The 2,559-nt window shown below is 33.1% G+C and overlaps 1 protein-coding gene across 1 annotated transcript; it reads left to right on the top strand.

Annotated features, from left to right (window-relative positions):
* Positions 1 to 2,246: 2,246 nt before the first annotated feature.
* Positions 2,247 to 2,388, top strand: VTP21DRAFT_9692 (uncharacterized protein; the record flags this gene model as incomplete). Its single annotated transcript, XM_069400667.1, has 2 exons — positions 2,247 to 2,323; positions 2,358 to 2,388. 2 exons carry the CDS (start codon positions 2,247 to 2,249, stop codon positions 2,386 to 2,388), a joined length of 108 nt encoding a protein of 35 aa, XP_069245472.1.
* Positions 2,389 to 2,559: the final 171 nt, after the last annotated feature.

Below are 2,559 nucleotides of genomic sequence, written 5' to 3'. Positions count from 1 at the left end.
GCACAAATAGGAAAACGCCACGCTAATCCGAATCCACGATAGCTGGGGGGGGGGGTATTCTTATATTTCTAGGAAGCAGAAAATACACAGAATTGATGGTTGTAAGCATGAATCCTTTCAAACTCCATCTCTTGATTTCTTATACTTAATAAACTTTCTCGGAAGCATCCATCACCTGTAGAATACATTTTAATAAACCACAGGACACAAGTGATTACGTGCAAAAAGGAATAAAAGGAGAGTAATAGAGTAAAATTATTCGGTTCTTTTCATTCTTAAAAAAATTTTATTTATTAAAATATAAATATGAAAACATTTTACTCAGTAACAAAAAAAGTCATGTTTACCTATCAGAAAATCCGCTAGAAAAAGCCTATTTTTATCACTGCTATTAATATTTTACTAGCAGATATATGTAAAATAAAAAATATAGTATTACTGGGTAATTTTAATTTAACAGGGTAAACAAAAAGAAGTATGTGGAAAAACGGAGTAAATCTAGTTAAAGGCGAGCGTTTTTAAACTTTTGCTTCCACTTGCTTTCTTATGAAGCTTTTTTTTAGGAATTAGAGTGTTCCATTCATTGAAAATTTTTGCAAGATATTTTAATTTAAACCCAACATGAATGTATACACTTAAATAAGCTAGCGCTATTTTAAAGAAATTCACAGAGATTGGTACGAAATGACATGGAATACATATCAAGCTTTTGTGATTCCAAGGCATTAAGCTGAAGGTTATTAACTTAGTAGAGACAGTGAATCCTCGTACGTTGTTTAATAGGCATTGTAATAATAGCTTCAGATAAATGAATGGGTTGTTGGCAACATTAGTGATTTTAATTTTATTTATTACCATGTCGCCCAGGGTTATCTTTATAAAGTATATTTCCCACTAAAAATAGAGCAAGCTTTCTGAATGTCAGGGCAAGTTTGTAGTAAAGTTGCGGATTTCTAGTTGCATAAACTAGAAAGCTCGTAGATAATGATTGAATGAAATGAGTTGAGTGTTGCATTAGTACAGTACTGTCTAATTTATTTTGTTGATTGTGTATGGAGAAGAGCAAAGGCAGTGGAGTTATAGTGATCTTCTTAGGTAGACGTAATAAATATAGCAAAATGGTGAGGAAGCCCAAACAAAGACAGAGGAATTAAATAGTCGAAGAAAATGATCTGGTGATGTAAAAATCAAATGACATACAGTAACCTAAGCTAAAATGGTAGTAAAAATAAGAAAGGTAAAAATAATATTGCCATTCTTCGAATCGGCTCGGGAAAAATTATATGTCAATGGTATGATTTAGAGAAGTATAGGTTGAGTGGTTCATCCCGGTACAGGTCTTACGAATCTTAACGTTACGAGGAATAATGATAAAAGTGGATTGTCAATTTGATATAGGTTATAATAAATTTCAGTACTCTAAAAGCATAGAGAGTGGTGCATATAAAATCAATATACAGATCCATAATACAAATGGTATTTAGGTTGATGTTTGAAGCAAAACATAGTAGAATTCCGAGGTCAGCGGCTGAATTTATTTAATCTTTGAGCAGAGTAAATGACAGATTTTGAAAAATTCAAAGGATATCCAAAGTTTATGGATCAATAATACTGTATGAGAAAGTGAGAGTAAGGGAAATATCAGTTAATACAGTAATTTTTAAAATTGAAGTATATTGTAATGTAGTATTAGATGAAGATTCAAAGAGAAAGTGGGGAGACAGTTTTATATAGGGAGTAATTTCGTATTAATTTCAAAAGGCTCAATAGTGGGTGGGAATGGATATTTCAATGAATAGCAAGAATAAATTTAACGGAAAATCAGTTTAATGATATTATGTAAAATGAATGTCGATAGGTACAATGATGGTGACGAATTTCTCGCAAATTAATTTATGTATTTAGAGTGTTCAAGGCATGTTTCTATTGATTTTACAAGCAATAGTGGGGGTTGAGCATAGAGAAATAGTTGATTCCAGTTCGGTGAAGAGTCGAATGGTATTTAGGGGTTAATCGAAAGTTTGTATGAGAGCAAGTAGTGGAATTAATTTTTTTTTTTTTTGAGGAGAAATAAAATATGGTAGTATATAATAATCTTAAAAGAATAATGGAATAGAGAAAATTCAATTGATAACAACAAATCGAGGAAAAAAGGGTACATTGTATGAATAAACACATAGTTGAGTATTGTGGATTTTACAATACAATATATAACTATTTAATGGAATAAAAAAAAATTTTTCGAAATGGCGGCGACGACCGGCGATCGGCGACCAGCGACAGCGCGGCGGCGGTCGCACAACGCAAGGCGACTGCGGCGCAGGTTGTTACGTCTTTTGATTGATGTCATTTTGTAGACGTAATATGATGAGTGACATAATGAAATAGATACGTCAGAGTGGCTTTTTCCTCTCGAGGTATGATTGGATGTTCCTGAAAAGGGAAGTGGCAATTTTAGGGCGATTTGGTTGGATGAAGAGTTTTGGAGGCACAGATCCTGGAAGTACCAAAAAAGAGAGAGCAGGATTTCCACAGAAGGAGAAGAATCACAAGGTTAGG

Source organism: Calcarisporiella thermophila (genome assembly GCF_041956535.1).
Source record: "Calcarisporiella thermophila strain CBS 279.70 unplaced genomic scaffold VTP21scaffold_56, whole genome shotgun sequence".
Taxonomy (NCBI): domain Eukaryota; kingdom Fungi; phylum Calcarisporiellomycota; class Calcarisporiellomycetes; order Calcarisporiellales; family Calcarisporiellaceae; genus Calcarisporiella; species Calcarisporiella thermophila.
Note: the sequence above shows the minus strand (reverse complement) of the source record. Positions and strands in the feature narration are given on the sequence as shown.